This window comes from Antedon bifida, chromosome 4, assembly GCF_963402885.1.
Source record: "Antedon bifida chromosome 4, ecAntBifi1.1, whole genome shotgun sequence".
Lineage (NCBI taxonomy): Eukaryota > Metazoa > Echinodermata > Crinoidea > Comatulida > Antedonidae > Antedon > Antedon bifida.
Genome location: NC_136229.1, coordinates 19463207 through 19476264, shown reverse-complemented (window position 1 = coordinate 19476264; position 13058 = coordinate 19463207). Strand labels below are relative to the sequence as shown.

At 34.8% G+C, this 13058-nt stretch overlaps 1 protein-coding gene across 1 annotated transcript; it reads left to right on the top strand.

Moving 5' to 3' along the window:
• The first annotated feature begins 2265 nt into the window (after positions 1-2265).
• Positions 2266-11298, top strand: LOC144839522 (uncharacterized). The gene is made up of 17 exons (XM_078694920.1): positions 2266-2314; positions 3201-3311; positions 4234-4344; positions 4719-4835; positions 5031-5144; positions 5241-5387; positions 5670-5786; positions 6263-6379; positions 6524-6632; positions 6888-7001; positions 7150-7221; positions 7320-7391; positions 7518-7589; positions 7694-7765; positions 8223-9235; positions 9806-10086; positions 10481-11298. The coding sequence occupies exons 1-17, from the start codon at positions 2293-2295 to the stop codon at positions 10628-10630; spliced, it is 2811 nt and encodes a 936-aa protein (XP_078551046.1). The 5' UTR covers positions 2266-2292; the 3' UTR covers positions 10631-11298.
• Positions 11299-13058: the final 1760 nt, after the last annotated feature.

The following is a 13058-nucleotide window of genomic DNA, read 5'->3' as shown; positions in this document are numbered from 1 at the left end:
TCCAGCCACTGATACCCACATCATTGTCATTGTTTCATTAATTTGCCTTTGGATTTATATAAATTAAAACATAAATTAAATAAGTTGTACATGTTTTCTCCTTATTGTGAATAACGTTTGAATGTATTTTTTCTTGTTATTTGTAAGAGGCTATATAACTTGATTCGGCTGTTGAGAAAAAAAAAACAATACTGTATTACATGAAATGTAAAATAAAACATGATATGATTTAACTGTTGATGGCCTATAACATAACATGTTAGGGCCTATATAGTGTAAAATACGATATAATTTACAGACACATAATAAAAGCTATAGGCTAACTACAGCAGCAGTTTTTTGTTTGTTTTTCTCAAACACAGTGAAATACAAAACAATTGGCACAATGACACGAACAATAGAAGCCTCAACAAGCCTGGCACACCCAACCCAACATATTGACTAACACCCCTATAAATAATAATGGAATAGTCCTATATTCAATACATGCCGAAAACTCAGGTTGATCCACTTGACTAAAGGGCAAGGCACAACCACGCTGCATACATGAAGGCCGCCATGATACTTCTCCAAGGCAACCAGCCTAGCGCCCTCACTAGCTCAGTTCAATGGGAACGCTATACTCACGTTCCACAGGTACATGTCGGCCAGAATGGGTACTGTATGACTACGCATGCTATCAACGTTTTTCAAATTCAATAGTACTAACGTGGACTGAGGCTATAACAGAATGCGAGCAAATTGGTTCCTATCTCGTGTTCATTAACAACAAGAAAGAAATGGAGTTTATTCATTATATGCTGATAAACTATTGGCTTTCAGAAGAAAGCGAAACATATATAGGTTCGTTTTGCAAGGGTTTTTTATTGAACCTTGTAAATCCAATGTGTCTGCTCAATTTTTGCTTGCTTGTTTACTTCAGTTCTTTCTTTCTTTCCTAGGAGCATTACCTAGGCCATTTATTATAGTAGACCATTGGCCCGAATACATCAATATAAATATATTATCAATAAAATAAACTTATGTGTGCGCTAAATAATACTTTCTCTTTTTATAAGCAAAGTAAATGAACTTAGCTTTTTACTTGATATTAATAAAATAACATTTTCAACAGAAGGGAATTTGAAGTAAAAAGATGTAATTATTTTCTTAAATTATTATATAAATGACATTATAATAAAAAATGATTTCAGTGGCCGTATGCATCATTTGAAGAATATTCGACAAAAGCCCCTTACAATGTAAAATTCTCCTATCTAAATGAATACCACAATTTTAAAATGTTTACTGACTAAGTGAAATACGTAATAAAGTGTGATTTATGAAAACCCCTCTATAGTAATAATGGTATTATATATAGGCTACTTATTTGTTTTCTCGAATTTAGTCAACAGCAAAACAAATTTGCCTCGTCATGTTTTGTTAATTATTAATTACAGTAACTGTTTTAATTTGTAGGACTGTCGCACAGATTGAGTAGTGATGGTGTTTATACTTGGAGTAACGGAAGCCCTTTAAGCTACTCGGCATGGTATAAGAGCGATGGGTAAACCAACAATATTTAACAATAAACCATTTTGCAATAAATTATAAAATTCATCTAGCAAACATTGAAAATAATACTGTAATTACTGCATTTGTTGGCTTTTCAGAAAAGAAAATGTAGTATCAAACGAACCAAAACCAGGAAATTTGGAACAGTGTACATTAATTACAGTGGAAACATTCCATTCTCTTCAACAATGGAAGGAAGTGGCTTGCGAGTTCCCCACGACATCACAATACATCTGCAAGTATCAGCTCGGTAAAGTAACAAGGCCATATACATTGCTGACTCGCTTGTTGTACTCATCTTACAATGTATTGTATGCGCAGTGGTAGTACAGTAGTAGCAGTAGTAGTAGTATAGACATGTGATTTTGATATATATACAGTTTAATTCTCTGTCTGCAATATTAAACTTTATGTGACAAAAATGTGATGTGCCCATATATGGGCATGATGATGTCATACAGTTTAATGCTTTGTCTACAATATCAATTTTATGTGACAAAAATACATGATGTCATACGGTACCACTACCATTATTTGGGTATCTACCATATTTGGGCACATCACACATTTTTGTCAAACTAGTTTGATAGTGTAGACAGGGCTTAACATTTTATAAACCACCTCACATAATACAAAATAAATGTAATTGTCTTTAATCCTTTTTACTGTAATATGGTGATCATTTTAAGCAATGTTATTTTCACAGAGAACGCCATATGGAGTAACTCAACAGTAAATATGCATGAGAATTCATTTCAAGGTGATGTAATTTTATATTTGTTTGTTCAGATTGTAATTACCAACATGATTGAAACTTAATCTATATCAATGAATAATTATTGAGGTTGTTATTTAAATAATCTATATTAAAAGGGTATTATTAAATACAATTATGTCTTTAGATGTTTTACAGGATACCGTATATCTTCACATACAGTAAAACATACGAATGTTGCATTCATAGGCATCTTTACCATAAAAATTATAACTTTTTAAATTAAATATTGCTTAATTTGAATGATTTTTTTATCTCTGTTTTTTACATTTTAATGTTTTCCCTCATGTAAATTAAAACTCAATTCAGCATTTTTTGCCGCTTTGTTTTAATATTGTTTGAATTTGAATAAATACCAGTACATAAGGACGAGATACATCACATGATATATCACATGTTATGATACATAAATAGATCACATGGTACATCACAAGATACATCACATGATACATCACATGTTATGATAAATGACGGACAGTTTTTTCCAGAGAGATGTTATTTTATTTTATTTATTTTTATTTTCAATCTTTCGATTTCGATGCTGTCGAGGTAAAGCAAAAGTTTAAAAATTGTCATCAAAAGATGTGCTTAACCAAACCCACGTCAACAAAACATAATATAAACAAACAAAATTCAATACATAACAAAACATAAAACAAATAAAATACTGTGCAAAAATTACATTAGAGATAGATTATAAAATAGATGTTATAAGCCGTCGGCTATAAAATCTTTGGTTTTTTCTCAAAGCCCACAGCAAAATTAAACATTTTTGCAATACGAGTTTTGCTTGTCAATTTGATTATGTACACATCTATATTCATAATATATAACAAAAGCAGCACATTATTAACAATGATTTTTTTTAAAGAATGCCATAGCAACGACTTCCAGTGTAATAACGAAGAATGCATACATGAAATATTTGTTTGCGATGGAACAGAAGATTGTAAAGATGGAAGTGACGAGATGAATTGCAAAGGTATTATTAAAGTAGCAATTATAATTAACAGCTAGCTTTCAGCCGTGAAAACATCCTTGTATAATTACATTAAATAAGCTGTTTTTAATTTAGTAAATGTATTGATCAGTAGTTATGTAATTATAGAATTTTAATCATAACACCATGGTGAAGGAACACCAAAATAGGATTACCATTTCATTGGAAATGTGTTGTTGTTCGTTGTTTAGACTCTGTGTAATCATATTAAACGCACTTTTGAGAGACACGATGTATTTTAATTAAACTTTGCCAATGTAAACTTATTTTAACCCACATTTATTCACCTTTTCTATTACTTTCATTATACTATTGAACTTACATACAACAGTACACAATAGTATTATACATTAAAACGCATTATTTGGCTCTATACACCTTTAAAAACTACGCAATGTCTACTGCGAGTATTACTTATTGATTGTCATATCACAACAATAAATTATCTACGATATTAGTACATTGTGTCAGATGTTAATTCCTGTATACTGTACAGGTTTATGATTGATTGAGGTAGATTGTCAGAAATTGTAAAATACTTTTTTAGCTACAAAATAAATAATTCATTATAGGTTTGCAGTTTATTCATTCAATGTTTCATTACATAATTTATAAACATTTTCTACCTTTTTTCATTATTTTATGTTTTTCTTTAGTATCATACCATTATACAAAGTATTTACTTCTTAACTTTTTTTTCTTAAGTCCTCTATTTACAATAACCAATTGTACATTAATTGAAATACTTAACTACATACATCAAATGCATTGTTTGTTGTACTACTATTAACCTGCACACCCACATAGTGTACACACATGTAAACATACACATTCATTTATCTATATAATTTTCACAAATTAAACAAATATGATTAGCCGTTTTTCTAATACAAATGTTTTATAGATTCATGTGACCAAGGTGGCTTCTCATGTAAAGATGGCCGATGCATATCTGTATCTTTTGTTTGTGATTTTATTCCACACTGTAGAGATCTGTCAGATGAAATTGATTGCTGTAAGTTTAAATATGTACAAATTGTAGAATCATTAGAAAGGAGTACAGTACGGGGCGCCATATACACATTTAAAATATGTTGTACTTCGGTCATTATGTTGATGTTGGAAGGTCAGAATGTCTTGATTATGCTTGGTTCCAACTAGGACGCGGTGAAAGGACGTAAGAAGCGCAACGCAGGTAACTTGACCAATCACAAGTGATGGATTATTGAACTGTCACTTATCCGTTTTGGTCAACTCGCCTGCTTTGCGCTTACGTCATTGTGGAACCAAGCATAGCGTAAGTTACACGTCGTATGGTGCATTTTTATGTTACAGTGGTTATAGTTTAGGAAACCTAACTTAAATATTATTTAATTTTATACTCTAAAGATCATCCGAACTGTTCAGTGGACCAGTATACATGCGACAATGGTCAGTGCATAGATATGCACATGCGCTGTGATCTACTTATACAATGTGAAGACTCGTCAGATGAAATTGAATGTGGTGCGTTTCTATTAAAACTTTATTTTTAAAACTTAATTTAATTTTTAATAATCCCCGACATTTTGTCCGAACATGTTCGAAATATACCAATGTTTATAAACATCATTACTACTGTATGAATAGGTCTACTCACTTGTATGCAAAATTTGCATAAATTATGTAAATATATTATTAATAGATTATTCATTTTGTTAGATGTATGTTCATCCGGGTTTCAGTGTTATGATGGTTCCTGTTTACCATCGCGAGCCGTATGTGACGCCACCAACGACTGTCCTGGTGGGATAGTGGAGGACGAAATAAATTGTGGTAATTATACCAAATACCAATATTGTGAATTTAATTTCATATAATCGTTATAAGATAATTTTATTTTGATAATGTTGTATTAAATTATATTTAAAGATTATTGGGGAAACAACACATGTTCAAAGAGTGAGATGACGTGTAAAAATAATGAATGTTCGCCAAAACGCTACAGATGTATCTTTGACCCTGATGAATATCACATACAAAAAGGATGTAGAGACGTATCACATCTCGAAGAGTGTGGTAAGTTATATTTGTAAAGCTCTGTCTACACTATCAAACTGTATGTCACCAAAAAAATGTGTTGTTTCCATATATATAGACACGATGCCGTCATAACACTAGTTAGACACATCACACTTTAGTTTGATAGTGTAGACAGAGCTTAAGAATCCACCCCAGACCTTTCATCAGCAATTTTCATTTATTAACAAAACTATTAGCATTAAAAAAGTAATTAATGTTTTTAGGATTTGTAATAAAAAAAAAGGCACTAAACTTTATTTATTTTTTAACCGTCGACAGAACACTTTGAATGTCCAAAGAACACGGTCAAATGTCCGGCAAGTTACTGCATAGCGGAAAGATTACGTTGCAACAGTGTATGGGAGTGCCCGAATGGCGAGGACGAACAAGACTGTGGTAATGATAGCTATTTTTAAATCACTTAAGATTATTCCATCTAGACTTGCCTCAAGTCTTTAGTCCCTGACTGTTAGCATTGTATTCCTTTATGAGCGTTTTTTTTTTTATTTTACTCGGATATGAAACGCTACGTGCGAATACATTTTAAACGAAAAATAATCCGAATCGCCGTCTACATCCAGATTTCATGGCCTTTCGTTTCCCATGAAAAATCGGTTTAGATAAAAATATACAAGCTTAACCCTTTTCTACACTATCAAACTTTATGTGACAACAAAAATGTGATGTGCCTCAATATGGTATTAATATGCAGAAATATGGTAGTAATATGATGTCATCATGTCCATGGGCACATCACATTTTTCTTGTCGCATAAAGATTGAGTGTAGACAGAACTTTAGACACCTTTCACTGTTAATTAAGTATTACTTGTACAAATTGTTTTGAAATTGTACTTATTTACATATATTCAGTTGCATACACCTGTCCTGGTTCATATAAGTGTAGTCATTCAGAAATATGTGTACCACGTGATGATAGATGTAATGGCGTCAAAGACTGTCCTGAAGGCGATGACGAACTATTCTGTGGTAAGCATAGTTCAGTTAAACTTTAACGTTTTTTTCTTTACTCAAACCAATCTCAGATGTTTGTGTTGTCTCTTCCATACCCCAGCTAGACATTAGCTTCATTTAATAACCATAACCTTCTAACGTCTGCGCTTTTTGCTTCAGGAAATGAGTGTCCAAATGGCTGTTCTTGTAGAGGACTGGAAATGGAATGCAGCGGTATTGCCTGGAACCAGACGATGGCATCAAGTATATCAACTTCAACACGATATTTGTAAGTATGTTTCACCAGATAAAATGGATAGGATCTACTAAAATCAGTTTACTGGTTTAAATTTAGCTGAGACGCTGGTTGGTTAGAAGCTTCAGTGCTTCAGTAAATTGCCTTTTTCAAGCTTAGCACTGATAAAATGGCCAGTTAAAAGCGCCTGCAACATACCGGGACCATACTAAAAATACGAATATGCCTGCATGTTTTGTCGATCAAATCAATCCAAATTCGATATATGTATTATTATATTCATTGCAGAAATTTGACAGGTCTCAGAACAATTACACCAGTGACCCGGAGGTCAAATAGAAAAGTGACGCTAAAGGAGGCAGTACTTATCGATATTGAACTATTCGCACTACTTTTAACCGCGTAAGTTCTTCAGAATGGAGATCGGCCTATAGCCACTACCATTTTATACGTTTTATAGATCAAGCTCTTTTGGTTTTTCGATTAAAGGAATCTGATATAAAGATCTATTATATGCACTTCTAATAATTGTTTTTTTTTTTCTTTTTAGGGACTTTTCAAATGATGGCATCGAAGAATTTTTACCTTATACATTTGCGTATCAAGCAAACATGCGAAGCCTGTAAGTAGTTTATCAAATCTTAGATTTTTTACTATTTAGTTTATGACATAATCAATGCTTTTTTTAAAATTTATTTTTTACTTTTCTTGAATTCAAAGGGTGTTGACGAACAACAATATAACACATCTGTCATACGGTGCATTTTATGGATTAAATAGTCTTGAAATCTTGTAAGTATTTGGTCAAAACTTGCAATCTTATTCTCTTTACTTGCATTTTCCTTCTCTCACTTCCTAACATGTAAGTCTGGAAATTACGAAATGCTATGTAACAAACCAGTGGTTTATATTTTTCAGATACATCAATGGTAATGGTTTAATATCCATAGATTCTGGTGTATTTCTTGTTATTTCGGAACTACAGTATTTGTAAGTTAAATATACGGGGCGCCGTTCACGGCATTATAAATTATATTGATAGACCAGTAATATTGTGTACTTTTTTCAAATGACTTAAACTTTATTAACTGTAGATATATACAAAAGAATGAATTAAAAACGTATGAAGGAGACGTATTTGACGGTTTGGACAAATTACAATCTTTGTAAGTGTTGAAACTATTGTATATTGCTGTATGCCAACAATATGTTGTTCCCTTCAGGAACAAGTTGTAGGATCTGCATTGATCTAGTTAAAGATAGGTAATGTGTTGCTAAAAGTAAAATTAAATTGTTGATACAAAGTTTGCGGTACACCTGAAAAGCAAAATAACTGTTGAGTTTCTCGACGTTTCTTACGATCGAAGTATATTGATAGAAACGTCGAGAAACTCAACAGTTCTTTTTAAAAACTAACGTGGTGTACGCCTACCGCAAACGTTAAGCTCTGTCTACACTATCAAACTAGTTTGACAACAAAAATATGGGCACATCACATTTTTTTTTCACATAAAGTTTGATAGTGTATACAGAGTTTTATACTGTATCACATATTGATTTGGCCATGCAAACCTTCAAACATTTTAAAATTAAATTCTCATTCTTTTTTGTTTTCTTCCATAGAACATCAGACGATTTCCTTTTCTGTTGCATTGTGGGTGATATCGAACACTGTGATCCTGCGGCTGATCAATTCTCCTCTTGTGAAGATCTCATGAAAAACGTAGTTTTACGAGTTCTTATGTGGATACTTGGAATAAGCGCCCTCCTAGGAAACACCATTGTCATCATTTGGCGCCTGTATTCAAAAGACTACCGCAATGTTCAGTCCATCCTTATCACAAATCTAGCCGCTTCTGATTTTCTAATGGGTCTTTACATGATAATAATCGCGGGAGCTGATTTATATTATAGAGGTCGTTACGCGCGGTTTGCAGACGATTGGAAAACAAGTTTTCTTTGTAGTTTCGCCGGTTCATTATCAACATTATCTAGTGAATTCTCCGTTTTTATTTTAGTTGTTATGAGTATTGATCGTGCCATTTCTGTTGCATTTCCTTTTAGTACATACCGGTTAAATCGTAAAAGGTGTATGAATTTACTTGTAGTTTCGTGGCTTATAGCAATCATCATCAGTTTCTTGCCGATGTTTAACATACCGTATTTTGGTGATAATTACTATGGAAGGCCCAGTGTTTGTCTCGCACTACCGCTAACCGGAGACAGACTACCAGGATGGGAGTACGCCATAGCCATATTCCTAGCGTTCAACCTGTTTGGATTTTTCATCATTGCAATAAGTTATATTTACATTTATATCTGTGTAAAACGAGCAGCAGCATCGGTGAATAAAAGTCAGGCCAGTTCTAACGAGTTGAAGATGGCAACGAAAATGGCAGTGATTGTCTTCACGGACTTCTGCTGCTGGTTCCCAATCATCCTGATGGGTATTGTGGCGCAGACTGGAGCGTGGCAGATCCCTGTGGATATCTACGTCTGGTCGGCAACATTGATTATGCCCATAAACTCCTCCATTAATCCGTATCTTTATACTATTCCGTACATTGGTGAGGCAAGGAGGAGGCGACGCATGAAAAGGCATGGTACATCTATACAGATGAACACTGAATCTAGAAGTAAGTACCTTGATTTTCTTTCGGGTTTGCGACGAAAAGACGCCCTTTCTCGTCACGTGAAGATGATACACTGGGTTTGCCATCACTAGAGTCAGGAGTGAGGATGATTAATCGGTAGACCTCACCTTAAGGCCAACTCAGAGAGCATCGTACGACGAGAGGCCCGACGATCTAAACGTCTTGACTCGTCGGTGCTGTCTGAGTTGAATCCCAACAAGACGAGTCGTCTTTAGATAGCGTCGGGCGTAGTTTTAAGGTCGTCGCGGGAGAACTTCAAACATGTTTAACTTTCTCCCGACGAGACGACTCGTCGGGCCTCGTCGCACAACACTGTCTGAGTTGGCCTTGCAAAGCAAAACCCAGATAATTGTGATACGTGACCAGCTTTTCCAACATGTCTGACGTCAACAAGATCAGAAACTCCATTTACATGATTATAACATGAAGTTCTTCCATGATTGTAACAACTCACCTTTACCAAACAAAACAATATCCTGGAATAATTCAGCACCTCTCAACAATGCTTAAAACAGACGATAAATGATGACGCCATTTTGTTTACAATTACAGGTTTAGATTTAACACCATTGGAGAAGATTAGACTGGATGTTGAAAGGAACCGGATTCTTCCGATGCTAAGCGTTGGAACGTCTCGTCCTTATCAGTTGTCGGCAATTCTAGATAACCACGCCAAGAAAGTAGCGGCAAACGCGGCAAAGCATCAGGTGTTCACGGAAAGAGAAGTTAATCAGATAGAAAACGATTTAACAAAAGCTTTGCTGTTTCTACATCGAAATAAAATGTTGCATGGTGATGTTTCCGAAGATTATATCATCGTATATTCAGAGTCGGTAAGATTAAGACAATATTTTCTTTCACAATCTTCATTCGGTCTTTGGCACTCTTGCTACTTGTTAGATCAGGTACTCCATCCCAGAGTAAAAACAAATATATTTACAAACACGTAGACCCTATATCAGTGGCGTAACGGCTCACTGGCTAAACCCAGGGGCCCGGAGCTTATGGGGCCCCTGAGCAGTGCCCAGAGTAAAAAACACTTTGCATTAAAATATCTCGAAAAAGGCTAAAAATGCCACAGAGACCTCAAGCGTTGGATGGCCACTTAGGGTTCCTAACCAGGGGCCTCAGGCCTCTGCGTTACGCCATTAGGTTGTATTTAAGATTATCAACTGCCCAACCAAAGTCGTTTAAAAAGTTATTATTATTTATTATGTTTTTATCTAGGACGGCAAACGAGCATTTCTAATCGACACCCCAACACTCTCGATTGATTCTACTGAAGACGATACGTTACGTTGTCAGCAAGAATTTGACCAACTCAAGAATCTTATGAACTCTTTGCGAGGGTCGAAAAAACATCAAAATGGTTTATAACACGATTAAAACATTTCAAATACTTAATTAATAGTCTAGCTAGTCCGTTATCGGTAAACTTTGGATTGTATTTAAATCGAGATGGACATATTCCTTAAGGTGCTGTATATTAATTAATTTGTTTAATTTCTAAGAACCGTATATTAAGCTCAATTCCTATTAGAAGTATTTTGACCAATCATGACGACGCTTCCGCGAACGTGTGATTGGTGAACTCTACTTCCGCTGCACTTACATGACTACGTACTAGACTAGAAACGCAACAACCATGATTTCACGCAGGCGGGGGCAAACACAATAATATTGGAAGGGCATTTTCTTACGTTGCGTCGATTGCCTACGTTGCGTCACTAGTGGAAACCAAGCTGTACTCTAGACGTGCGTTGCGTCCTTGTGGGATTATGAACGTCGTGTATATTAGTGAAACATTATGTTCTAATCGTTTTCAATTGTAAAATTAATTGTGTGTAAATATTATATTTAATGTTTAACAAACAAGGACGACAATAATTAAAGTTGGATCATCAAGGTCGGTTATTAATTAAGATTAACATAGCTATGTATGATTAGTAAGGTTAGAATATTCATAACATTTGTCTGTAATTATCAGCAATGTAATTGTTTATGTGTAATGTTGTTTAGTGCATCTAATGCATATAGGTATAGTGTTTAATCAGGAACGTATCGCAATTTATATCAGGCTACTCTACATCATATCAGAGATGAACAAAATAAATATATAATGTTTAATGCTTTTCAACACAATGCAATCAACTGCAGGGGCGGACGCATAGTGTTTTCATACTACTTTTTTTTCTGTCACTAAATTAAAATTTAGATCCCATTTAATCATAATAATAACCATCAACGTCAGCATATATTATATCGTTTTTTGTAGATATGTTTATGAACATGCTCAGAATGAATTTCTGACTGTTTGGATTGCTTGTGTAGGCCTACGTTATGATCGAGAAGGTACACAAGGCCACACACTGTGTTCGTGGAAAGCCCCGTCATATGGGTCGTTGATTTGTCCATAATTATTGCATTTTGCCGGGGATTCTCTCATCATTTAAGTATTTCCGTAGTACCTTACATCTGTTTATTGCGCCAAATTTCCGTAGTAATTATACGGACGTTCCGAACTTTGAAATAATTCAGTGTTCAATTTCTTCTTTCTACAAATTTCGATCATATTTTCTTTTCTCTGGAGTGTGGTTTAAGCAACACTGTGTTGTACAGTTTATGTTTTTGTTGTTTGCTACCCTGTAGCCCGATATTTCCGGCGAACTAGAGTTGTCATTTATCGTGAATTGTACGTGCGAGCGTACCATTTCCGGTCATATAGAGGGGTGTCATTTAACAAAATTCGCTTCCCTACAGGCCCCAACATGGGGGGAACTGGGTTAGTATATCGATATCTACGGCATTGGACTCTTGGGCTAGTCCTGATATTTCAGACAAAATAAAAGAACAACACGTATTATATGAAGCGTGTTAGAACTTGGCAATACACTAGCTTTATAAATGATTGCAATACTTTTAAGACACACACACATTCACGGACACTGTTTCTCTATTCATTTTCGTTATTGTTTATTAAAAGTTTCATATTTAGGCAAAAAATAATTATGACTATTTAAAGTAGGCATTATTGATTAAAACTAGGCTAGGTCAAGGCCTAGACTAGGCCTACTTACTTTTATTAAAGAAAGCCGGACCGAGTGCGATTTTGAATCGGAAGAAGATTCACCGAGAAAAGGGGTCAACCTTCTTGAAATTGAGATCCGGCCGTTTCCTTTCTCCTGGTGCAATGCTGCCATATTATGTACTCCACTGTTATTTAGCAGGTAACATGTTAGGCAATTTTGGTAGCCCTTCCGTAAGCATTTGTTGACAATTTTAAACATGAAACAGTGCTTTGGTTATTTTTTTTCGCAATAGGCCTGAAAATGGAATTCGATGGAATTTCGAATACTGTATCCTGGCAACCATAGAACGTTTCGACCGTTAGAACCGCGCGTAGAACAAAAAGATGCATATCGAACATGTGAACGCACACGCGCTCAAAATTATCTATATAAGCAGCGCATCGACCAGCTAAAAATCGACAACAACTTGAGATTTCTCTCTACCAGTTGTTTTTAACGTGCTGCTAGCTGTACTCTGTACACATAACGTGTTGCTAAGCAAAATTCGAATTCGAAAATTCTAAGATTCTGTTAACAACCAACCAAGCATGGCCAACAAATCGATTGAGCTTCAACAAGAAGGAATCATGATGATGGACCAGTCACAAGAAGAAGAAGGGTAGGCTATTGTCTTTAGTTTAGGCCTCGGCTTTTCTAATGTTAGGATTTTCTAAAAACAACTTTAACCCCAATATTAGGGTCTAGGCTAAGGCCTAGCTAGCCTAGCCAGGCTAGGC